Source organism: Prinia subflava, chromosome 2 (genome assembly GCF_021018805.1).
Source record: "Prinia subflava isolate CZ2003 ecotype Zambia chromosome 2, Cam_Psub_1.2, whole genome shotgun sequence".
NCBI classification, from domain to species: Eukaryota; Metazoa; Chordata; class Aves; order Passeriformes; family Cisticolidae; genus Prinia; species Prinia subflava.
The window spans coordinates 25,726,295-25,752,421 of record NC_086248.1 but is presented as its reverse complement, the minus strand read 5'-3'; the positions used below and the strand labels follow the sequence as shown (position 1 = coordinate 25,752,421).

Here is a 26,127-nt window from a genome sequence, read left to right as displayed (position 1 = left end):
TGCAATGTTGTGGTTAATCAAAGGACAGCCTTAAGGAAATCATTACTGACAACCAGCCAGGAAAATGAACTTTATAATACAGTTTGTCAGACAGGTCTTTAAACTGCTCAAAGCCAAACCATTCCCATTACCTTGCCTGGGCCAATATGGCAATCAGGGAGAAGTCACTTCCCTTCTATCCACTGTATTTAGGGAAGTACATTTCCTGTATTAGAGGTTCCATTGCATTTCAGGGTGCAAAACATTAGCATGGAACCCTACACAATGGTGGACACTTGTTAGATAAAGCAGTGAGGAGTTAAATGGGTTCATCAGTTTGACCTTTTAAACCTTGGGCTTGCAGGAGCTTCCCAGTTGGATTTGAAAGGGTTTGTCACAGTTCAAAAAGTCCTGATGCATGGAGGGAGTGGAGGAGGTTGCCACCGCAGGAGGTGAGGAGGTGAAGGCAGCCAGCAGTTCTCCACACACCTTGCAGCAGGCATGATTCCTGACTTTGCAGCTGAAAGTGGCTGTAAATGGCTTTCCTCTACACTCTTTCAGCTCTGATTATAGTGAGCAATCAGAGTGGCTGAAGTGTTGCCTTGCTTTCCAAATGAAGCACCTGTAATACTGTTTTGATCTCATCTGAATGCTAATTAGTAATAGGATCTTTATCATCAGAAGTGGGTTCCATACTTGACACACAACCACTTTAAGCATACACATCTATGTAATGGTGATAAAAGACACATCAGTAAGCAACTTCAACTGTCACAGAACAAAAACATGATAGATCTACACGTTGGGGTTTTTTCTTCTCTGTGTAATGCAACACATCATGCCTGACAGTCACGTGCCCTGGGTTCACAGTTTCAAATGACACAGGAAGACTTAAGAATGAGCTCAGTCTGCAACTCCTGAAAGTTGCAGGTTGAAAAGTTTGGGTAAGAGCATAAGATCTAGTGAATATTGAAAATCTTTCCAAGAATTAATTGTTTAAGGACATGCTGAACTGCAGGAACATCAAGATTGCCAAGACTTTGGTATTTAGCATCTCCTATGCAAATATTTCCAGATTCATGATAATTTTTTTCTTCTTTATCTGTTTTGTTTCAAAATGTTTTTAAATTGGGGCACCAAAATGGTCTAGTAGAGCTTTTGCAGTTTCATTTATCTTCCTTTCTTAAAAATTGTCTAATAGAAAATACTCTAGTATTTTCTATATTGATATAGACACTAAACACGGAGCAAATTTTGTCTTTAGATCTGAATGTCATGCCTTCAAGATCTTTCTCCTGAAATAACATTATCTAGAGTCTGTGCACACAGAAAGAGGTGGTCTTTAGCACTGGAGAATTTTTATTACCGTTCAACTCATTTTCTGGATCACTTATGAATAGTTTAACAGAACACGTTCCCAAATGGTTCTTGTGGGATTCATCTAGCAACTTCTCTAAAATGAACACCTATTTCCTGACTTCCATAATGTGTAACTTGATGAGCTCTCCAACTGCTACCTCATTAAGGAAAAGGGCAGCAGCTCCACTTTTGTATTCAATAGGAATGTATTGGGAGCATCTGTCTTACTTAGTCCGTTGTTCCTTTATGAATCCCAGTGAAGCTTAAGCCTGAAAGAATTATCAGATCTCATTCCCTGTCATGTGCTGCTGCTGCCCAGACACTTCAGTCTGAGGAGTATTCCTGTAGACAATTCTGGCATCTGTAGATTTCAGGGATGGGAAGCCACTGAACAGGAAATTACATGGCCACAATTTGGTGTTTAGGATCAAAATCATGCCTAAATTCTGGGTGTTTGAGTTCTTTTGCAGCTATAAGCTAAGTGAGTGGGTTACACAGATTGGGAAAGGCTTGGATGTCTCTTTGTGTAGGTACCTACAATAGCAATTAGGCTTTGAAATAATACCTACATGCATCAGTAGGTCTGTTCTCTAGGCCTGTATAGAGGAACCATCCTTCATCAAGTGAGTGGTTAGACAAGCATTTACTTTCCAGTTTGTATTTGGAGCCTTTGCCATGAAATTGGGTTTAAACATAAATAAATTAATTGCCAAAGACAAGCTTCAGGCTTCTTTATAGTCAAAGTTAAGTGTACCTATTAGACCTCCTCTAATGATTTGTTTCAAAATACAAGTCTTTTGTTCTTCTTATGCATAAAATAGCTCAGATATGGATTTTTCCCTCCAGAAATTTCTCTGTGGTAGAAATATTCTTTCTGCTATTTCCTTCAGGTGACCAAAACCAGTCTTTAAAGCACTTGACTACAACTGGAATTTACTTTTATTGCAGTTCAATAGTGCATAGCAAAATAATTCATTCAGAGCCTGGAGAATTGGAAAACATTTCTTTTCATACAAGTCTCTATTCTTAAGAACAGAATATCCCTTGCAAATCTTGTGATTCAACTGATATTTATTCTTTGGAGAAAAAAATGTGTTCTTGTAGGACTAATATAATCATAATAAAATTTAATGACAGAGAAGGAACAAAAAGGTAATACAGATACTTAATTTAAATTTTCCTATTTGTACATTTTAAATAACCAATACTGGTTTTTATTAACAAAGCTTTCACGAACACTAACAGATACAAAGATGGACAGATACAAAGATAAATGTTTCCTGATTAATAAGAATTATTGATAAATATATTATTGTCAGTTTATGGAATTCTTAGCATAAATACAGCTAACCTTCTTTTCGAGATGACCGATAATTTGTCGTCAGCTAGCTTATTCAATTACCTAAAACATTAATAGAGTTTTTTAATGTCTATAACATTTGTATCACTTTAAGATTACTGTTCATGCTCTCTCTCTAAAAAAAAAAGGGACTAAAATTTATAAAACTGTTGGCTCCAAACATAATGAAATAGAGCTAGATTGATGTAAAAGAACCAGTAAAATTATTTCTGGAAAGTAAAACTGACAGCAGAGAAAAAGAAGGTATATTCTCCTCCAACCAGCGTAAAGGAAGTTATATCTGCTTTCCTCAAATGATGTTTCTTTTCTGCCAAAGGGTTGTTGCTTTATTTTTGACACAGTAAGCTCTTAAAGCTCTTACAATGTCATCAGCCTTTATTATCTCTCTACTCTTCATTTTTTCAAATCACTAAATAACTGTTTTTATCCTTTTGAATGTGGTGATTTGGCATTGGCTGTCAGCAGCCTGGGTGTAGTTGAGCACAACTCTGTATCATAGAAGGAGTCCTTCCTAAAGGAGTGGTGAAGTTTGGGAATACAGTCTGTGTGCATTAGTTCTGCACCTTTTGTGCAGAGACTCATCCTCAGCAGTAGCTGTAGCCATCCCAGTTTACACTGTGGCAGAGCCCAAGCAATTCTTTATACCCTGAGCCAGGCACCTGTATAATGTAGCATTGGTGGAACCAAAAAGTACACTGAAAGCAGAAGGCCTCATCCAGATATATATGTAGGTTTAAAATTACACACATTTAGCTAAAAAAAAAAAAAATCTGTATCCCAAGAGTGCTTTTCAGAACTGATCATCAGGGGCAACCAATTCCTTATGTCTTTTCAGTGACACTGGTAGCCCTGTGTCCCAGGTATGTGGCATTGCCATCACCTGTTGCAGGTTGCAGGCTTTGTGCTAAAACCATAGCACAGGGCTGGGACCTGCCAGCCTTTCTCTGGACTGCTCAGGGTCTGTCCCCACCTCCCTTGGAGCTTGCTGACTTTTAGTAGCCCTTGTCTAATGGCTGAGTGATTTCTACTTTCACTGCTTTACTTTTTGCCTAGGTTTGTGCTATATCTGTAATTAATGGTAACAATAATAAAACATTAGTCTGTGTGAAGGGTGCTTCTATGGCCCTAGAATAAAAGTGCTGCACAGGGGAGTACAGGGTTGGGATGGAAGTGGAGGAATTGAAAGCAAAGGCATGGGATGATAAGGAAGGCTCCAGGACTATAAACTGGGACTAGGCATCAAGGTCAGCTGCAGGTCATTGAAGGGACACAACTCGGCCATCTGGGTAAAATCACCTCATGAGTAACGAAGAGAGCAAAGAAAACATGCACAGTAGGTGTAAAACTTACCATATCTAGTGAATTTGGATGGGAAATGGAGCTGCTAAAAACTGGAGAAAGAACAATGTATATAGCATGTTTATCATGCTAAAAATAGCCCCCTGTGCTTCCTGGAGAGAGGAGGAAGAAATTATTGCTGTCGGGTTTTTGTGTCTGTAGTGGGTTGTAGGTGTCTGGATGCCAGGCACCTACAAAAGCCTCTCTATCACTCCCCTCCACAGCTACAGAGGGGAAAGAAAATATCACAAAGGATTCATAGGCTGAGGTAAGCAGAGAGAGATCTCACCAAATACTGTGAAGGGCAAAACAGGCTAGAATTAGAGATATCAATTGTTACTAACAAAACCAGAGCAGGATAATAAGGAGCAAAATAAGACCTTAAAACTACCTTTCTCCTCACTTCTCCCTCCTTCCCAGCTCTACCTCCTCTCCCCCAGTGGTGCAGGGAGACAGGGAATGGTGGTTAGAGTCCTCTCAGTTCACCACGGGTTATTTCTGCTGCTGGTCAGGAAGAGGAGTCCTTCCCCTGATCCAGCCTGGTGTCCCTTCCACAGAAGACAGTCCCCCATGAATTTTTCCAACATGAGTCAATCCCACAGACAACAGCTCTATGCATGATACTGCAATATGGGTGAATGTTCATGGGATGCAGTCCTTCAAGGACAGGCTGCTCCACCATGGGTACCCCACAGAGATACAAGTCCTGCTAGGGAACCTGCTCCAGCATGGACTGCTCTCTCCACAGGTCCCTGCCAGGACCCTGCTCCAGCACAGGCCTCCCATGGGGTCACAGCCTCCTCTCAGGCATCCACCTGCTCCAGTGTGGGTCTCCTCCCTGGGCTGCAGGTGGATCTCTGCATGCCCTGGCCCTCCATGGGCTGCAGCTGCCTCACCATGGTCTCACCACGGGCTGCAGGGGAACCTCAGTTCTGACACCTGGAGCACCTCCTGCCCTCCTTCTGCACTGGCCTTGGAGCTTGCAGAGCTGTTCCTCTGGCCACAATTACATCTGAGACATAACGTTTTCTTTCTTCTCCTTAAATATGTTACCACAGGGGTGTTAGCACTATTTCTGATTGGCCCAATCTCAGCCAGGAGCACGTCTGTCTGGGAGCCGTCTGGGATTGGGTCAGCCAGATACTGAGGAAGCTTCTGGCAGCTTCTCACAGAAGCCAGCCCTGTACCCCCACTGCTGCCAAAACCTGGCCATGCAAACCCAATGCAATATCTTGCATCAAAGAGCTCAGGTATGGCAGTATTGCAGCTCACATCAGTGTTGTCCTCTCCACGCTGAAGCCATTAACCTTAGGATGCCCAGGGCAGTGGAAGAGTGAGTGTAAAACCAGGGAAAGAGTCAGACACTAGAAAGTTAGTTTATGTGTCATTTTTGCCTGCACGGAATTTGAGCTGCAATCATTAGTATGGAACTAAAGTTCTAGTAAGTCTTAGATTAAAGGAAAAAAAAAAGAAAGGAGTTATTTTAAGATATATTTTTGCTCATAGTAAAAGTGTAACATCTTGTTTGGAGTTCAAGCAAACAATATTGTAACTTGGTTGCAACAAATTGCTAATTAGACTCTCATAAATAAAAGCATGACATTTTCTACTCATTAATTAAGGCAAAGTCTTCTTCCTGCATCTGAAGGCGTCTGGACTGAAGTGATCCCTAGTTGTGATCATAAGTTTTAAAAAGAAAATAATCCTATGAAGCGTCTTTAGGCATGGTAATTGTGTATTTCTTGAGGATCTTTGATTTCCTACATAAGCTTTGCAAACTTGCAATTCATTGATTGTATTCAATGAACATTTTTGGCTTGGTTAATTCAGGGAGCAATTGTTTAATGTCCAGATGGTTCTTAGAGATGCTGTTTTAGCTTCTTCTTAGATTCGTACAAATGTAGAAACATTTTTAGGTTCTTAGTTTTCTGCTGCTCTTAGTTTTCTGGCAGGGAATTTAAATATAGATCGTTAGTTGTTGGTCACAGTGGTCACCGTCTGTTGCCTCAGTTTTGGCACATACCACTTTAGTGTGTTACTGTTTTTCCTAAACTTTTTTTTTCTCCAAAGAATTTCTATTTTTTCTTCATTTAACCTTCATGTCAGGTGTTAGGGTTCTTTCAATAGAGGTTGTCTTATCATCACATTCTTCTGCTGATATAATCTTTCTTTTCCTTTTTACCTCTCTAAACAGAAAGATGATCTAGGTATGGTTTAGTACCGCCTAGCCATTAAGATTTTGTTGCATTTCATTATGAAAAGCATCAGGAAATAAAGCACTGAAGCACCTGTTTGCCCAAGACAATACTGAATGTACACAATTCTCTGCTCCATTTCACTAAAGTAACAATGAAAATTTTAATGATTAATCAAGTCTAGGAAAAAAATTGTTGTTACCTGTATCTTCTGTAATTTCCTCTGTTATTGGCAATGTTCTTTCTAATGCCTGCATTTCATAATGGGGCCTCTGTGGCTGACTGCAGGTGTTACAGACCCTCTCTCTTTGCACGACTGTGTGAGCTCTGCACAAACTCAGCGCCTCCATCTTCTTCATTCTTCTTCCTGGAGTGACAATAACTTGTGTTTAAAAACAGGAGTCAAGGAACAGCTAAGGTCTTTTAGCTTCATTCTGTACTCTGCTGAATCTCTTGCCAATGCCTCCCCCATTATCATATTGTTTCTCCTTTTTGGTTTGGTTTGGTTTTTGGTTTTTGTTTTTTTTTTCTCCACTGATGGGACCTGTGACCTGAAAGTTTTTTAACTCCAATGCCCGTACTCCCAAGAAATTAGTTCACTGTTACTTTTATTACAGTCAGTGTGGCAGACAACATTTTGATTTTTTTCATTTATGTCCAGATTAAAAATTAATAGATTTGTATTTGTCAAACTGCATGCTCAATAATTTTCTGCTGTAGCATTGCACATTGATCTTATGAATAATGCCTGTGTAGCAGTAGCCCTGTGATTATCATCTTTGTCTAGTCTCTGCACTGTGCTTTTCTTTGTAAATTCTTGCAAGATATGAAATCTATTGCAATTCTTATATTGTTCTTCAAGCACCCATTGTTTCTTTTCATAGCTGTATTTGTTTCATTATAGGATGTTCTTTGTATTGTATTGATGAAATTTATCTCTGAGATCTACACAATTCCTACTGCAACTTTCTTTCCTATTATTCTTTGATATCCTGTTATTTCAGTGTTATAAGGACACCTTTGATTCACCAATCTGGACTGTGTAACTTTGTTTTCTGTGCAAACTCCATTTCTTTCAATTTTATTCCAGTGTTTTATTCAAGCCATTTGGCCAGGCTTCTAGACACAAAGCAGTTCTCTGTCAACACACATCCTTTCAAAATGTTAAGATTCCTTTCACATCCAGAGATAATTCATCTTTTTTCTTGGCCTTTATGTTCCTATCACTCACATACTTCACTTTTGCAGAGGTTGGTACTCCTAATATTTCTGCTATAGAGTTTATGAGTCATTTTCCCTGCTTTAGTCAACTGGAAATTATAAAACACAGTACATGTTTCAAAATACCTGTTTTCCTTATGAGGGAGTGGATTATAGAGCCATGCATCACATTGAAGGTTGATGGACTTCAGCATTGTGTGACAGACACTCTAAGGATGAAAGGAAGAAGAGAGAATAAAGGGAATGAAGGAAGCCTGAAGCACGTTGTATAAGGGGAGCTGGGTTCTGTCACTCTTGAGAAATCAAGGGAATTGACGTGCAGATTGGAATGGAAGAGGATGAGGATGAGGGGCAGTTGTCTGTGGAGGATGGTATGTTTTTTTTCTGCCATGCTCAACCCATACTGAAGTAAAACATTGTCACCGTGAACTAAGCAAGAACCATACTGTGACCTGAGAGTCAGATTGTGATCACTGATCCAAAAGCCCAAGGAATCTATCCCTTTCCTTTTATAAAGCAGAACTGATCAGGTCCCAGGTTTGTTGTTTTTCTTCCCTAAGATCCAGTGCCTGAGACTTAACTGCATTTTGATTCAGGGAATCCATCAGGCTTTCAATGCACGTCACCTTCCACTGTGATTCGGTTCATGTCTAGGTGAGTAAGCCTAAGCAGTTACCATTTCTGTGCCTGGGCTGTGAGGGAACAACTGGGCTGCTGGATGGACACTGGCTAAGGCTGTGCAAGCTGAACAGGGCCTAGAAAACTGCTGGACAGTATGTAGGGAATTGTAGAACGTAAAAAGCTATGAGTATCTGCCAAAAAGTACAGACAGCACCATGGGGAATACTTGAACCTCAGAGGTGATTAAGGCAGAGTTGTATGAGAAACAGCCAAAGTCCACAAGTAATTTCACTGGTGCCTTAGAGGCCACTAGGGCCTTGCAAAGCCATTAGCACCCAGATAGACTTGTCAAGAACATCATAATAAATAGATTTATGATGATCTCACTTATTCTGCCTTAATGTACCAGGTGCTGGAAAGTTTCATAATCCATTTGACTCCTTACCAGTCCAACATGGGGTGTTATTCATTAGTGTTTTCGTTTGACTCAAAAGCACAGTTTAGAGGAGATTGTCCTGATCATTCCCAAGTCCTGTTATTTAAAGTTAGCAGAGCTCACAGGGTTTTAACTGGACTCCACTCCTACAAAACTAGATCAAGGTTGGGCTCCAGAAAGGTTCTCTGGCTTCTAATGGGAGCTCAGTTATTGCCACCAGCGTACGACTAGCAGAGGCAAAACCCGCTGCTGTGCTACACAAGGGGCACTACTGCCATCCTGAGTACAAGCAGTGTGCATGTTGGCCCACAGCACTGACCATTTCGCTGTGCAGTTGGGATGTGCGTGCTCATGAAGAATTGCAAAGGTGTTGTCCATCTCAGGGGTGCTCCTGGGAGGGCCTGTTCATCTGTAGTGCACTTGGAAAGCTGTATTAGCTGCCAGCAGGTATCACCTGCCATACCAACAAGTGTCTCCCCAACAGTGTGAGTCATGTCTGTTGTTTGCTTGTTAGATGCCTGATACCTGACACATGATTAAATGTAAGGCTACATTCAGTCCCCAAATACTCAGTCATATTCACTGGCTTTGGGAAGGAGAGCTTGGTACAGTGCTCACGTGGTCTGTGAGTTCTTACTCATCTCATCCATAGTTTTCCTTAATTAAGTTTCTTTGTCTCTGTACATACACTTGCAATAAAAGGAGCATTATTGTGACATTTTACCCTATGATGGGAAGAGACACTGTGTGAAAATTCAGTCTTTAACCCCATGTGTTCCACAAGAAGAAACCTCATTAGGTATACTCACAAAGAAACGTGTAGTATCTCACGACCCCAGCTTGTGGTTTCCAACAGCTTTAGAAATAGGCGCCAAGTAGTGACAGAAGGCATGTGCTGAACTGAAGAGGCAGGCTGCAAAATGATGTGTTGTAAGAAATCCTGGGTTTGTTCAGGAACTAAAAGAGAAACATAATTACCATTGTTGCCACTGAAGCAGCATATCCCAGGTATTCATTGTAAAAGTATGTTGCTGATGTCTTAGCTGTACAAATTCCTCATCAAAATAATGAGCCAAACATTATTCTTTTGCATTTTCTACACCTGAAAAAAAGGGTCCAATTTCTAAATTCTAAGTTTATTGGTAGTCTTTTCCTGAAAGATAACTTTTGAGGCTTTCTGGCATTTGTTGGGGTTTTTTTTTCCCCCTCAGAATCTTAAAAAAGCAACAGGAAAGAAACTTCCACTGATCACTAGGATGTATCTTTATAACTATTAAAAATTAATTCTACTGAAAAATCCATACCAAATTTTTTCCAGGAGAATTAATCAAATGTGAAGCACATTGCGTGATTTTTTCCAGAAAACTGAAAGGTGCTGTAACATCTCATGATGGACTTTTATATTGTGCTATGATTCTTATGGACATTTCAATGAGATTTCAGTAATAAGGTAAAATGACAAAGATAATTTAACTGTAAAAATAAAAGTACTGAGAGAATTATGTCTTTTCTTAATTTTTTAGTTTCAGTTGCAAATATGTCAATTTTCAAATTTAAAAATAAAACAGTAGTTCACATTTATTGAGTAATGATTTTATCATAATCTGCAAAATGTTGACTTAGCATGGAGCCAGATCTTGGGCTCTGGAGATACAGGATGTAGCCTTTGTGTATTCTCTGAAAAAGCAAAAAGTCCTTGAGGCTGGATCTTCTAACACAGATAAAAAGAACTGAATACTTACTGTTAGGAGCATAGCATCTTGTAAATGTTTTTGGTAGCAAGCAGTGGTATAAATTAGTCAAGGCTAAAATAAGTGGAGTTAACGCAGAATTAAATAAGCTAAAGCGTAAGAGTTGTAATCTGTTGTTACAGTTTTTATATCTTACCTAAATGTTCATAAACTATTATTTTAGTATACACTAAAAAGCTATAACCTCTTCACCATTTTCAAGCAAATTAGTTCACTTCTTTTTCTGTGATGTTTTCTGTATATATGTATTTTCTTCTAAATTCCATTTCTTGAGATATTTTTGAAGACTGGGAGTTCAACTCATAATTTCTTTAGCATTACTTATGGCTATCTTGTGCAGTAATGACACAGATTTTTTATGTTGTCACAGCCAGTGCCATTAACATGATCACTATTTTATGTCTTTGATTTTTATGGAGCAGTAACTGCTACAAATGTGTTTTGCAATTTACATTTACTATTTCAAGGTTTTGTGTAAGAAGTGGATGGATGTTTCAGGACATTACTGTAACATGAAGTAGGATTATTAGGCTTGTTTTATATATAGAAAATTGGCACCCAAAGATGGTTGACCTGTATCTAGGTGATCTAGAGCTAGACGTAGCTCTGTCTGAGCTGTGTCTGAGCTGGTGTACACTGCATTGCACAGGTACCCTGACTTGGGACTGGGGCTGAAACTCAGGCGTCACGGAGCACTGAGAGCAGCTCAGGGGCCCTCGGCACACAAAGCACCTGCATCTGTCAGAGCAAGTCCAGAGAAGGGCCATGAAGGTGATCAGTGCTGGAGCCCTTCTGCTATGAAGAGATTTTGGGTTGCTCAGCCTGGAAAAGAGAAGGCTCAGGGTAAATTTATGGTACTTTTCAAGTACAGAAAGAGGGCAAGAAGGCCAGAGAGAGACTTTGTATAAAGGCACATCGGGAGGGAACAAGGAGTAGTGGCTTTAAACTGAATGAGAGTCAGTTTTAGGTTAAGCATTAGGAAAAGGTTCTTCACTATGAGTGTGGTGAGACATGGGAGCAGTTTGGCTGGAGAAGTTGTGGATGCTCCATTCCCGTGTTTAAGGCCAGGTTGGATGGGGCCCTGAGCAACCTGATTAGTGGAAGGGATCTCTGTTCATGGCAGGGGCTCTGGAACTAGACAGTCCTTAGGTCCCTTCACACCCAAACTATCCTGTCATTCTGTATCTCAAATAAAAGTCCTTGGACATATTTTTCTTTGGTGATAGTAAAATGTACAGGCTGCAGATATTTGTTGAAGAACCTAAAGAGTTTACTAAACACTGGTGTTCCAAAATGGTTAAATGCATCTTTATATTATGTTTGTTTGTTTGTGGGGTTTTTTTTGTTAAGAGCTAAGATTCAGACAGATGAATGCAGCTTTTCCATTATGGATTTAATATGTCAGTACTTGCTTCTGAAGTATTTAGCATTTTTTCACTGTGCTGATTAAAATCTGATTTAGATGATAATTATGCTGGTTTTATCATTGAAACACTCAAAATTGATTTTTAAATCTTTAAGTGTCTTGAACTAGACTTTTATTTCTTGAAGTATTTAAAAGCCTGTTTATGTTATGTCCTTCTGTCATGTTATCTGTGAATGCTAAACCACTGCAAAATTAGTAGATTTCCAGTTCTAAAAACCAAATCCACCATTTCTTCATAGGAGGAAGAACTAAGGAAAAGTGGAGAAGCCAAATATGCGCACTTGAGTGATGAGCTCCACGTATTAATTGAAGTGTTTGCTCCACCTGGGGAGGCGTATTCTCGAATGAGTCATGCCTTGGAAGAAATAAAAAAATTCCTGGTTCCTGTAAGTCACTTGTAACGTTCTTTTGTGACAGGTTATGGTTTTGTTGCATTGAGTTTGTTCCTTCTTTAGACTAAGGAAAAAAAAAAACCCTTCACCCTGTTCTGTTGCAGTTTCAGCTTCCATTTTTTTTTCCCCCATGGAGATGCCAAACAGGCCATTAAGTGTCACAGTTGATGCCTTGATATATTTTCTAGGTGTTTTATTATTTCCATTTGTCAATGTTTTATGCTTTCCTTTCTTCTTTTCTGGAGGAACTGGTAGATTACTTTTGTTTTCTAAATGCAGACATTAGTCATTTGTATGAGAGTTTACTTTCAAGATTTTTGAGTATTTAAGTCTGTGAAAGCTTTTTAATACATGTAATGATTTACCTAAATATCTTATCATTAATGAAGTTAATGAATACTTGCTTGGCAGAATTTCAACACCCTTTTTGGTGTTGGCTTCTTGATGCAGGAAAAGGGGAATACATTGCAAGTAAAATATTGAAGTAGACTATTTAAGTGTTAAATTTTTAAGAGCAAATAAGCTTTTTTTTTTAAGAACACAAACTAAGTAACTTAAGATTGTTAAAAATAAACATCTGGATATTTCTTTTCAATAAAAAGTTTGCTAGCACTGGGTGCCCAGAAATGAGCTACATTTTAAACAAGTTAAATCTATCTTTCTGATTCTTCCTTCTGATCCCCCTTATGCTTCCACTTTGGGAACAGTGGTAATAAAATAGCATTTACAATTATTTGAAATAACTGTGAGACAAGAAAGCATTTTCTTTTTCATGATTTCTTACTTAATGTTGAACATAAAATGCAAGGACAGATTAGGTAAATATTGTAATGCTGGCAGCATGTCATGGAATGACATTTTGGCTGCAAGCTAATGGTGAAGGTCTGCCAAGCCATTACACTGGAAGAAAATTTATCATTAAGTAATATGTTCCTGAAAAGTCTGATGTGTTACAGCTTAAAATGATAACAGGGCCAATTACAAAATTTGCTAAACTTGTCATTTGGATAACCCTATTTCCAGTTGTTCATGACTTTCCAAAACTTCAGTTTGTTTCTGTAAGAGGTTCCTGTTTAAAGTTACCTTCTTATCTCCTTTTCATTCTGGAAGAGAGCTCCAGCATTCTAGCATGGTGCAATGATGATGGCACCTGGATTTTTAACATCCATCATGTGTTCTGTTCAGCCTGAGTGAATAAGGGAGAGACCGGTGTGTTTTGGGAGCTGTATTAAAATTTGTTGTTATATTCAGCATCTGTGCAAACATCTATTTTGTGTGACATAATATTTATTTGTAAGGCTTATAAGTATTTTCCAGCACAATGGCTTCACTGCAAGAAATATAAAAGCAGTTTCTTTGTTACAACATTGTGAACATGGTTGACAGTGGCAGTAATAGACCCTGTCAGAGAAGGCCACAAAGTTTGTCAGGCATGATTTGCCCTTATTGAAGCCGAGTTATCTGTCACCATTCACCTCCTCATTTTACATTTGTCTTTGCAAAGCGTCCAGGAAGATTTGTTTCCATGACCTTTCTGACCTGAGGTGAGGCTGAAAGAGCTGTAGTTTCCTGTGTCTTCCTTATTTCTCTTTTTAAAAGTGAGGGTTACTTTTCCCCTTTTCCAGTCAATGGGAGCTTCAGTGGACTGCCAGGACTTCTCAAATGCGATGGGTAATGGCTTGGCCATTTCCTCAGCCAGTTCCCTCAGAATGAGCAGATGCATCTCGTCAGGTCCATGGACTTGTGCACCTTCATGTTCCTTAGATGTTTCCAGTCTGATCCTCTCCTATAGTGGGCAATTCTTCATTCCCCAGTCTCCACCTCTGTCGTCTGGGACCTGGGCAGTGTGGCTGGAGCGCTTGTCTGTGAAGACCAAGGCAGGGAAGTCGTTGATTCCCTCAGCCTTCTCCATGTCCTGGGTAGCCAAATTTCCTGTTTTGTTCCAGAGAGGGCCCACATTTTCCCTAGTCCTCCCTTTATCACTGATGTACTTTTCCTGTTGCCCTGGCCACTTTTAATTCTATCAGGGCTTTAGCTTTCCTAACATGATCCCTGGCTGCTTGGACAATTTCTTTATTCCTCCCAGGCTACCTGTTTTTGCATCCAGCCTCTGTTGGCTTCCTTTTAGAGTTTGTCCAGGAGCTCACTGCTCATCCTGTCATTTCTGCCTGACTTCCTCTTCATTGGGATGCTCATTCCTGAGCTTGGCAGAGGTGATCCTTGAACATTAACCAGACTTTTTGTGCCCCTCTTCCCTCCAGGGAGTCATAATCACTCCTAACAAGTAACAATTGTACTTTACGACTTGTTTGTTAGTTTTATTCCCTCTGCTTCATTTCAGATTTACAAAGCAATTATTACTGACTGGTTGCAACATGTTTCAAGGGTTTTGTACTCAGAAAGATTGCACTAAATAATTTCCTTTTTGTTCCCTATTTGCAGCATCTCTTCAATTTGTTTTATGATGTTTTGTTGTTTATAAGACTTAATTTATTGCAGTGATGAATATTGGGATTGCATGACAAGGATAAAACAGTAGAATATAACAGTTTTATTTATACCAAATCAAGGATGTAATAAACTATTCAAATGACTTTTCACATTGCTTATGAATTTTGCTAAGATTACATGAAATATTGCCCTCAGAAATTACACTGATTGTGTAGTGAAAAGGAATAATATTTTTATACATTATTCAGAAATTTTGATGAGACTGAATTTTAAGATAAATGCCCAGAAAACATAATAAGAGAAAAGTAGATAAATGTAGAACAGGACTGAGAAAAAAAATTAACATTTATTAACTGAAGCAAAGTTTTCATGAAGAACTACTTTTGATTTAAATGTGATTACTTCATTTTCACTTTCAACCTTAGTCAATAACAGATATCCATATTTTTACTAGTGAAGATTTTACCTCCAAGCCAGAGTTAGAAAGCACTGTCTGTCCCACAAGTTAACACATTTCCAAGCTGCAGCTCAGTCTCAGGTTGGTGCATTGGGCTCCTTCCAGCAGTGTTTCAGTGCATGGCTGAATCCCATGTCTGCAGCCCTTGGCAGCTGACACACTTCCAGAGCCAGGCTGCTTCCTTCGCTGTCTGCAGCTTCCAGTCTGAAAGTGGCTGTGTGGGTGCTGCCAGCAGGACGTTGCTAACTGGTTGATAAGATTTATTCTGTAACTGACTTTGCTATTTCTTTAGTGGATTTTATGCAAAATTAAGGTTTTGTTGGGTGTCATATCCAATTACTATCTAGATATTGTGCTCCATTTTGGGTTGATATTTACTTAGTATGAAAATCTGCATATAATTGAAATATGACAGCTCAAAAGATCCATGATTAAGTAGATAGGATTAATCTCAGAGTCCTGAAACACAGCTGCCTGCTCCACTATTTTTCTGTCCACCTAGTAAAAATGAAAATCAGAATGTGCTCCTCAACTCAAGGTTTTCCATTAGCAATCACATTTGGAATTGATGCAAACATTACTGGAAATACAAATTGTAGTGATGCCTAAGAGGATGTGTTTTGCAGATTCACCTTTGTGGCCAACATGGATGTGATAAAATCCATAGGTATTTGACAGCTAAGTACTTCTGATCCTAAACTGCCAGGGACCTAGCTCTGTGTGACAGACCTAGGGCTGATGTTAGATCTCAGTGTCTCAGAATGGGATGCAGGGTTGACAGACTAGAGGGGGAAAGAGAGGAGCAGAGCCTTGAAGCTTTTCAACCTTTAAAATCTGCTGATTTGTAAAGGTTCATAGCTATTAAATGCAGTCAATTTTTTTCACTGTTAATGACCAGTGAAATCCTACATCACTCTTGTTAAATAGGATTATATAATTTTGATTTATATCCAAACATACAAATGTAATTGCCTAACAAGCTTTAAATTTCCATGTAGTAAGGAGCTATACCGCCTTTAGGAGTTCTGTGCTTTCTAACACATGCAAAATCCTTTTCTGATTCACATTTTTATCCCTTTCAGCAAAGCATTTTTATTTGACATGGTTAGCATCCCTTGGGAGAACGAGGGAAGCAGATACTGATCATTCATTTTACGTCTGAGTGCTCTGTAATAGGCAGCTATTATGTGGAGGGCAGATTGCAGCTGCGGTGACATGACCACTTTAAATAGATTGTTTACAACTGTGCGGTCAGATGATCAGAAATTGAACCAATTACCACTTTAAAAACTGCTGTCCAACGTATTTGCATACATTATCCTAGCTACTTGTATCTGCTTTAAATTGAGGCATATTGGCACCACTCACGGGCTGGGAATAAACACATCGTCGTGTAATGCAGTCCAGTTGATGGGCAGTGACCAGGGATCATCTGCCTGTGCAGTTTTCTGAGGGTGTTGATCAGATCAGATCAGATTCTGTTATTACAAATCACTGTAGTGAGGCAACAGATTAATCCAGCATTTTATGTTGTTTTTAATTCAGGATATAATGTCTTCCAGACTTCCTTGTTAAGTGCCTAAGTATCTTACTGATTGTTTAACTTCAATCCTTTTATCTCACCTTGCTCTATGCAATTGATTAAAAGAATTTTCATACCACTCATTAAAGAACACTGTCTGTTTTCACTGATCCAGCTAATTAAAGATGAAAAATCACTAAGGAAGAAGAGCCTTTCATTGAAATCAAAATTTACTAATTTCACACTGGAAGTTATTTATGCCAGAACTATTTATGAAAAAAATGAGATCTGTGGCAAATTGAAAACAAACTTTGAGGTCAGTTTGTTTCATTGGGAACAATTAAAACATCTTAAAGTAGGGTTTAGTTGATTGAAGGCCTTTCTTCATCTAATACTGCAAAAGGAATTCTTTTACCTCAAACATACATTTATAGTATATGTAGGAACTCTTATCTAGTACAGACCAAAGTTACAGATAATCTGTGTGCATACAGCACACAATAACAATTCTGTCAGTTTTAGATATATGATATTTGTTTTGCACATTTTTTGTTAACCATCTGAATTTCTTTTGTGCTACAGTATAATATGAAATTTCTATTTACATACCATTTCATATTCCATGGTTTTGTAATCTTATGTTTGTTTCTAAATAAGCTGTAGTGTGGGTGGGGGGATGCCGGTCTCTTTTTCCTCTTTCAAAGAACCTCAACAAGCAAAATATTTCCCTAAATATGACACTGAGCAGCAGCACAGCTGCATCTCCAAAATTCATCTTTTATGCCTGTCAAAGTAAATAATTTACACTTGCACATTCTGCAAAAATACTTGCAGTAATAAATAATTAGTGCAGTAGTTATTTTAAAACTGTGCTAAGGAAAAAATTTAGCAGCTGTTTTAGCTGTGCTGGGTTCTGTTTTTCCCAGTGTGCGACATCTCTGACAATTTCACACACAAGTTTTGATAATCAAGGAAATAAAATTCAGAGATTCTGTCAAGGCCTAAAATGTCATAGCACTTTAGCTCTTCACAGCTTTTTTTCACTAAACATTGCTTAACAAATCAAATTATAATGAATACATTCAAACATCAGTGTACTCAAGAGAGTCATCACAACTTGTGGACTGTGGTTCTTGACTTTTCACAGATGCTGAAGTTGTTCCTAAAAACGAATACTGGCTGATTGAGCAGCACTTGTGTTGTTTAAACCACTTATTTTAAGCTTGATGAAAATAATCCTAAATCTTCCCCTCAAAGGGAACATTTAGGGGTGGAGATGTACACTAAAAATGTTTCAATTTTTCAATTTAAAATTAAACTCCATTATTTTTCAACTGACTGAATTTTTTTATATAGTTATTGGTATACAGTATAGAACTGATTCATTCTGCTGTAAAGCTGTAGAATAGATAGCAATACAAAGAGCACATAATTCCTCAAATGTCTTCATATTTGTGTCATGAAGAGTGGGTCATGTGTTGATATGCTAGACTAAAAGTATCTTTTTCTAGGCTTAGCTTCTTAGCTCCCAGCTGCTTCAAGGCAGTATAAATACTTTGCCACATCTTGTGTGGTTTAAGGGTTGATACTCCCACTATGAGTGGATTAAGACCTCTGTAGATATTCCAAGACTTACTCAGTCTGTGAAAGCAATTCCTTGGTGATCTCTTTCTGACACACAAAGGAATCAATATAAGAGGCACAGCCTTAGTGTCAGAGCCAGCCCTTTCAGATCAACCAGACAGGAACCTGAGCAGGATTGCACACTGACCATTAGGCTGAGCACGCTATTGAGATGTGGCTGTCGTTTGAAGAAATACTTACAACTTGCTTGGTGGATCTCTATCCATCAGCAATTTTAGGCTTGTCTTGCTGCTTCCTTTTCCTAGGGCAGGTTTTTCATCAGTGGCAGATCAGAAGAAATTATTTCAGTGCAGGTGATAAAGTTCATGCAGAAAAACTTCAATTCCACAGTATTGCTTCTGACTTCTTAATTGCTAGTCTGGAATATGTAGCAAGAAGTTTGCTGTGGTATTGCACATCAGACTGTTCACCTTAGCAAGACCACCAGACCCTCCTGCACATGTGGCATTTTATTTAGAGCTCTGTGTGTGAGTACAAATTTGGTAAATCAACTCAACTATAAAGGTTGTTTTTGACCCAGTTAAGAGTCTAAAGCTTTATGGTTTGAAAATAAAATTCCATTTCTGTATAAAAGTATACAGAAAGTATACTTTTGGAAAGTATATTTAAACGGTTTGCATGCAAGGAATTACTTTGTAATCATGATGAAAAAAAATGGGCAAGATGTTGTTAAGTGTTCCCATCGCATATATTAGTATCTTTTTTTTTTCCAAGACATCAATATGAGGGAAAAAAAGGACAATATCTGGTTTAAAAAATAAGACTGAAAGCAAAGAGATAAGAGTTACTTATTTTGGCTCTTTCAAGGAATTGTTATTGGTTTAACCAGGTTACTTTAACTTGCAGGTTATCTCTATGTTTCACATACATCAGCCAAGTGACAATGGGATTTTGTAAGGTTTAATTCACTGTGAAAGTACAGTTAAATAAATAAAAGTTTTGTGCCGTCATCCACATTGAAAACCATACTGCAGATCCTACAGTGTTTTGGGGTTTGTTTTGATTTTCTTTATTTATTTTTAAAAATAAAGGAAGAAAAAAGGATTTGGTGGTATTAATAAACATTATACTTTTTTTAATGCAGCAAAAGTCAGTGTTCAATTCTGAGGATGCTGAGTTATGATCAGAGTTAGGGAAAGCATGAAAGAAAAAGCAAATATGCAAAGTAATCTTACATCAGTTGTGTTCTTTCAGCTTCCAGCAGTCAAAAAATCAGTCTTTTCAAGGCTGCATCCAAGACCATCTTGCCTTATACTCCGTGGTAGCTTTTACTTCTCTGCCGAGTTCATCCAAGGCTTTTTTTTAAAACTCCAGTTACGCTTTTGGCCTCAGAAAAACTTAGGATTGCAATGAGTTTGACAGTTCAGTTATGCACTGAGTCTAAACAAAAATAAAACCATAAATTCCACTTCCTCTTGTTAGTTTTAAAGCAGTATTAAGACTTAGTAAGTGCCCTTATCTTCATGCATGGGTAAAAGCAGAGGATAACCTCACACCTGTCCTCACTCTTAGGTTGTTCTGGGTTTGTTTCTTTTCTAGCCCCCAACTCTCATTGCACAGAAGCAGAGGTAGCTCTGGTTTTCCATGACATACTCCTGACTGTCTTTCTCTCTCTTTCTCAGCTTACCTCTTTCATTTCTCTGTTGGGCTGGGATGGCCAGGATGGCACAGAGTAGCTCATCTTGGTAGCCAAGAAGAAGTCCAGTCATGGAATGGATCTTCTGTTGTTTTGTGCTTCAGTGTCAGGGCTTTCTTCTGGTGCTATTGACCATTTGTCCTGCTTGCACTGATTTGGTGTTTTTTTAATGACATCTGTAAAAAATCCAGGGCATCTTTCTTGAATGATAATAACTAATTAAGAGCTATTTACTTTCAGTATTTTCATGCTTATCAATACTTCAATTTAGTTATTTTCATAACATTACTTTGCATTTATCCACTCAATTTTTTTCTGCCAGTTTTATTTCCAGTAATAGAGTATGATGAGACCTTTCAGCAATTCTCCACAATAACCTTTAGATTTTATTGCTTTGAATAATTTAATTGAAATACTATCACTTCACTATTCAAAATTTTTAATAACATTTATAAACACAATGAGCAGAGCAGATTTTTTAATCACTCAATAAATTCTTCCCCTCAGAAAACAGAAAATCATAATAATAATCCAACTATTTCTAATATTCTTTCTCCTGTTACTAAGAGAAAATTACTAATCAACAAGGTGCTCTGTTTTAGCATTTGACAACTTTTGGTCTGGCTGATGGGAATTTTGATCTTCATGGGTGGAGATGTTTGAAAATGGATGTCTCATTTGCTGTGTGCTAAGCCATATGACATGAACTTGTTTAGAAATAATCTGCATGAAGGATCAAAATACATTCATCTGCACACTATACTTCTCCAAGACAGTAAGAGTTGCCCATATACATTCAGCATGTGCAAACATGAGGGTTTAGTAAGTAAAGGATATATATTTGTATGTACTCCTGATGTTTTGAAAGGTTTTAAGTCTCCTAATGGCAAGGAATAATATGACAAAGCTTCATTGGCATGAGATTTTTAAAAGAAAAATAAATTTAAATATCAAGTTAAGGAAAGATTGGTGGTTGACTATGAAAACAGCTTTTGACATTACAAAAACCCCAACTTTAGTTTAATACAGTTTTGGTTCCACCTGAGCAATGAAGGGATGGCAAAAACTTGGGAACAATGACTGTGTAAAAATCAGAAAAGATGCAAAAGACAGATTAATGGCAATCCAGTTTATAAAACAAAAATTCCATATTTAACTGGATAGTTGTGAAGGAAATATTTGGCAGCAGTGTAGTGATAATACAAACGAGTTCAAGGAACATAGAAATAAAAGGAATCTTTAAAATCTACAGACTTTAATCCCTGGAGATGGTAGCATTATCAGTCATTAAGGATGCAAAATGTTTAGGCAGGATGTTTCCATAAATATTGGTTGTGTAGCTGTAAAAATAAAGTGTGGTATACTTGTATTTTACCAAAATGAGGCAATACTTTGTAGTTGCTAGTATAGTAGTGTTAATTTTAGAAAAAAATCAGGATTGTAGAGAAGAGTCATAGTGCACTGGTCTAAGAGTAGGAGTGCTCCTTTCTCATGGCTAATTTCTCATGCCTTGTGTTTCATGTTTGAGTTTTGGTCATTCCGGTAAGGGGAACATTCTCAGTCTGAAGCTTTTATGTACACCAGACTGTCACCACTATGTTTTTTGGTGAGTTTTTTTGGCTCACCGTATTATGAGCATTTGCTCTTCATTAAGGGCATGTATAATATCTGCCTCACAGTGTGGATGAGCATTTCCATGAAATTAGGAAGGACTGACAGTTTTAGGACTACAGGACATCTGTCAGAAACAGCTGGAGTGGACCAGTGAGTCAAAAGTTATTTGCATTGGAATGACAAGCACTGGAATAAAAATGTGGCCAGTGAAGGAAGAACTTGCAGTAGAAGCATGACTGTGCAGTGATTGTGCTGTGACCAGCCTTGCAGGAGTCCTTGTCCTAGTTTAGGGCAAATTTGGGAAGAAACCTCCGAATGGGATCCCTCTGGAAAAGCAGACCCAAACAGCCCCTCCCCCAACTGGTCCAGGAAAAAGTCTCCTTAGAGAAAAGTGGAAAAAATCTATTTATTTAACAAATGAAGTGCCCACAAGCATAAGAAATTGATAATATGAAACAATGAAATCTCTCGCTGCTCTGAAGAGAGATGGCAGACTCAGAGAAAAGTCCTTGTTGTGGGTGTAGCTCGGCTCTCTCAGTCCCTTGTCAGTCCCAGTCCCTCCAGCACTGGGAATGCCATCCTGGGCCCCGGTGGGCTGCAGGTGTGAGATCTCTGGGTTTCTCAGTCCAGGACAGGTTTAAACAGTCCCAACAAAAGGGAACAAAAACAGTCCAGGAGACTTCTCTGCCTCAGCTAGCTAAACTAACTAAAAGCACAGGAGATCTCTGTCCCATTGTCTGTCTGTGCTTCAGACAACACAGTCCAGAGAGGAATGTGCAGGAGTGAGAGCTGTTTTCAAAACAAACTCAGCCCTTCTTCGTTCCCTGCTTCGCTCTCAGAACCAGTCCTAAAGGCACAGAACTCAGTATCCAACACAAACAGAACAGATGACTGGGGATACAAACATCATAAAGTCAGCTTAGGACAGTCCTTCACTGAATAGCTGGGAAAGTTTGCAGCCTATTAAAAAAACAGAGAAAATAATCTAACCAACTAACCAATAATTTGGTATTTTTATATCATGATGAAAAATGAGTCAACAAATCCCAGTTCCTGTTCAGTGAGAGTTTGTAGATAGAATTGTGTTAGTGACATTAAATTCCATTATCATTATCCATATGTATGACGTGTCAGGGCTCAAATCTTCTTAATAAGAACTTTTCTCTAAATATATGTGTCTGTAGCAATTTTCTTAAGGAGGTGATGTGTGAAACTTTTTTGTCTGTCAGACCTGCTTTGTGTGTCAAATTTTGAAGATGGAGATTTGCATCTTGATAGTAGATTATTTCATTCATTCATTATTTCATTCACAGCAGGTTCTTTTGGGTGACACCTACACAGGTGGTGTGATACTTAGACCCTGTAGTAAAATCTGTAGCCATTTAGCAAATGAAGAGATTTCTGTGTGAGAGTGGTATCCCAAAGTACATTCCCAGCCATCAACCCTCTTACACCAGCATACAAAAAATGCTGATAATTGGGATGCATTTCATAACCTGCCTGCCTTCTAAGTTTACACACTTCACTTTGGAAACATCAAGGTGAGAGACAAAACCTTCAGACAAAGCATGTGAAACTGGAAAAGGCTTTTAATAGGAGAGGAGTTACTCCAGAGCTGCCCTTATGCCATTGACTGCAAAAGGAAACTGTTTGTGACTTGGGTTAAAACAGAAGGAAATTCTCATAGAAAGTCTATACAAAGCCTAATCTTTCTGAAGAGTCATATGATGACTCCAGAGATTAGTGATCAAGTGTGTTCAGAGCTGACTGAAGGTTATTGTGCAGAAAGTGGAGTGAGGCAGTTCCAAGGCTGTAGATGGGACACAGTTGGGAATGATGGCACAGAATATCACTAGATAATACAGACTCATTCAGAGGGAAGGCTGAGGATAGATGCAGGAGTCAACAAAAGCATGCTTAAGAAGAAATAACTCATTGCATATTTAAATTACCTAATTACAATTACTACCTACCTCCTTGCTTGCATTTTCTCTCAGCTGTTTGAAAACTCTTTGATGCATGCAGTTTCTTTTTTCACTTCTTATTTACTAAACACAAAAAGACATTTGAGCTCTCTCCTTTTGACATGCTAGAACAAGGTTTGTGTCTGTTGGATACCAACTCAACTCCTGGGTTATTTCCAAATTGGCCTAACTTGTGAATGACTCAGTGAGTAACAAAATCAGGGTTTTTAGAGCCAGATCGGAGGAAATGAGAAATTCTTGAAAGCAGACAAGCTCAGCAGCATCTGTGGCTGTTTCTTATTGGGCTACATACTCAACATTTCTGTTTATAATGCTTACCATGGAGTTAACCCTGAGGAGATCAGTACAAGAAGGAACTGAAAACAATGGAAAAGTCCTTGTTTTTCAGAATTTTCTTTTGATTGTTGATTTACTTCTATGATCTCTGTTAAAATGCAGAAATAAAACACTGAACAGTAGTTAAACCTGGGCTCTAAGATTCTGATTAGACATGATGCATACTGTCCAAGAACTGTCAGTGGAACAACTGTCAGAAAAACACAGGCAAAAGCTGACGTTTTTTCCAACCAATATGAGCTTCAAAAGGTCAGGGAGAACTTTGCAGGGGAAAAAAAGAAAGGTCACTTTTAGAGTAGGATTTGATAGCTGTTTGTTGTTTTCATTATTTGAATAGTCATAATTCATTATTATTTTCATCATCGTTGTTACTGTTGGGGAAGTGAACAAATAGCATCTTGTTCTAAGGACATATTCCTGAGTTGTTTTTATCTAGTCATGAGTCCCTAGCTTTTAGGATTTCCTTAGGTGCCAAATCACACATGGGCCACTGAGTTAAAACAGACAGAGAAAAGCAACCAAGAGCTGTAAAATAAACGTAGTCACAGCAGGTTTGGGAAACCAGAGCTATTTTCTCAAAAGGGCTAAGAAAATTCCCTCAATGTCAAAAAAGGGAATTGCATGTGTAGCATTGTGGTAAATCACAGGATAAATAACTGTTATCTCTTCCCAGTCATTACTCTTAAACTGATCAGTTAAAAATCAGTGAAAGAAACCAGTGCTAAATTAAACAAAGATTTTGCTCTGATTTGGATTGAGATATCTTTTCTGCCTATTAAACACAAATTGTGCCTTGGCTATTGGCTGGTCTACGCTTGTATTTTGCTTTGAAAAGCACTTAATAGATTTATGTCAGTCTCTAAAATAAGCTGCATCCAGAGTAGGAGTTTGCATACCAGACTGAAGGCAGGTGAAGTTAAAGACTAGGTGATACAAAGCTCTAAAAAAAATGTTTGTGCTGGGAATGGGAATCCTGACAGTCTGCTTGACATATTGTGTGGTACAGTGGTATTCATGACATACAATGGGATGAGTCCCTGATATACTATTGCATATCTGCAGAAAATGTGGTTTTTCCATCTCCATCTGTCTCCCAAACAGTGTGAATATGTTGCAGTATGTTTAAAAACTTCTTTAATTTGGTTAATCAATCTTCACTCAGAGCTCAACTTTTTTGCATATTCAGAAATCATACTTTCAGCTGAATTGCAAAAGCCTATTTTGTTTTGTAGCACAATCATGTATTGCAATATCACTTAAAAAATAATTTCTTCTGTGTCACATTACAAACTAACAGCTGAGACATATCCTTAGTATTAAAATTGGAAACAAACAGAATCTGAATGTATCTCATTTTCTGCTAAACCCTAGTCTGTTTTTATTTAAATTACTTATCCAGCCATAATTGAAGGCTATTTATATGGTATATCAATTAAATCTCAACTTGTACTTCAGCTCTTTAATCAGTTCTGAGCTAGAAGTGATTTTATGTCATTTAAGGCTAGTGGGAGCAAAGAATCTGTGTTGATTTTGTGTATATTATGATATATTATTATAGTGTATGGGTTGAGTTTCATATAATGATACATGTCTCTGTACTTACTAGGAAGCATATTGCTATAATACAGTGTGGGCTACTATTCTATAATGTTGTCCTGTCAGATTTTGTCCAGCTACCCTTACACCAAGACCACCAGCTTTAGTTGTAATTCCTGCTCTTAGGTTATCCAGCTGCTCTGCACAATTTCTCTGATACTGCCTGGCACCCACAGCAGGTGAGGAAAACTGCCTGAATGAGCAGCTGAGGACTTTTATGTATGGAAAAATCGATATTTCCAACCAGTCTGATTAGAGGCTGAGAATCAGGAAGGGAGGATAATCCCTTTCTGTTACTAAATCTTGCAGTTTTCATACTGTGTACAGGGATAAAGCATTATGTATTGCACCTGAAAAGTTTTTCTCTACTGGCATAAACTGACTGGTGTACTGTCTCTAAGGATAGCAGGTTTCATGTGGCTCACAAGTATTTCTAGGGAAAGTAGTTAAAAGGATAGGAAGGACTGCATCTACCCAGTATTGTACTGGAGTAAAATCTTGACCCTTCTAAGCGACTTACACACATCTTCTTTAGGTATGTATGGAGCATGATGGAATAATCTAGGCAGTTCTGTGTCCACAGAAGTTGCAAAGAGAAAATCAAGAGAGAACTTGAAAATTCATGGATTCTGAAAATGGAAGTTTGACTATTTCCTTTGAGTCATGGCCAACACAGGCAGTAGTATTTCTCCTAGAAACTGTACTAAATATATGTTTCAGAAAGATATCAATTCTCACTTCATGTGCTCCAGGTGATCTGGAGTTCATCATGTGCCTGCTTAGCTTTAATTTTCCTCATTGGTAGCAA

General features: G+C 38.3%; 1 protein-coding gene across 1 annotated transcript in view; it reads left to right on the top strand.

The window, feature by feature from the left end:
• KHDRBS2 (KH RNA binding domain containing, signal transduction associated 2) overlaps positions 1 to 26,127 on the top strand; it is a 319,671-nt gene that overhangs the window by 153,608 nt on the left and 139,936 nt on the right. The window contains exon 4 of the mRNA XM_063389417.1: positions 11,926 to 12,072. Coding sequence (XP_063245487.1) covers positions 11,926 to 12,072 — 147 coding nt within the window. The remainder of the gene's footprint in view (positions 1 to 11,925; positions 12,073 to 26,127) is intronic.